Here is a 573-nt window from a genome sequence, read left to right on the forward strand (position 1 = left end):
CTCAAAATTCCTAAATGTGTCAACGTGACAGTTGAAATAAACAAATAGCCGAAAATTGACGAAGAATCCGTTATATTCAATAAATAATCAAATAAAAACAAAAATGCTTCCTCTATCGTTGTTACGCACAGCCCAAAATCATCCAATGTTAGTCGAATTGAAAAATGGCGAAACCTACAACGGTCATCTTGTCAGCTGTGATAATTGGATGAATATCAATTTGAGAGAAGTTATTTGTACCTCTAGAGACGGTGACAAGTTCTGGAGGATGCCAGAATGTTATATTCGTGGCAGCACGATAAAATACCTTCGAATACCAGACGAAGTAATTGACATGGTTAAAGAAGAAACGCAAGTTAAAGCCAGAGGCCGTGGCGAGGTCAATAAAGGTAGAGGTGGGCAGAATATGAGGTCAGGAAGAGGTGGCAGTCGTGGTGCATTCGGAAATCGCGGCAGACCCGCGCCCTTAGCTCGCGGTGGCGGGAACACGGGTCGACCACAGAATAAAAATAAAAAATGATCTTGTTTTAGGTTCTTTTTGATGTAAATTAAATTAAGTATTTCTAAGGATAA

The 573-nt window shown here is 40.0% G+C and overlaps 1 protein-coding gene across 1 annotated transcript; it reads left to right on the top strand.

Annotated features, from left to right (window-relative positions):
- LOC125075338 (U6 snRNA-associated Sm-like protein LSm4) lies at positions 1 to 573 on the top strand. Its single transcript, XM_047687065.1, has one exon. It carries the CDS (start codon positions 104 to 106, stop codon positions 518 to 520), a length of 417 nt encoding a protein of 138 aa, XP_047543021.1. The 5' UTR covers positions 1 to 103; the 3' UTR covers positions 521 to 573.

Source organism: Vanessa atalanta, chromosome 30, assembly GCF_905147765.1.
Source record: "Vanessa atalanta chromosome 30, ilVanAtal1.2, whole genome shotgun sequence".
In the NCBI taxonomy this organism is placed as follows: domain Eukaryota; kingdom Metazoa; phylum Arthropoda; class Insecta; order Lepidoptera; family Nymphalidae; genus Vanessa; species Vanessa atalanta.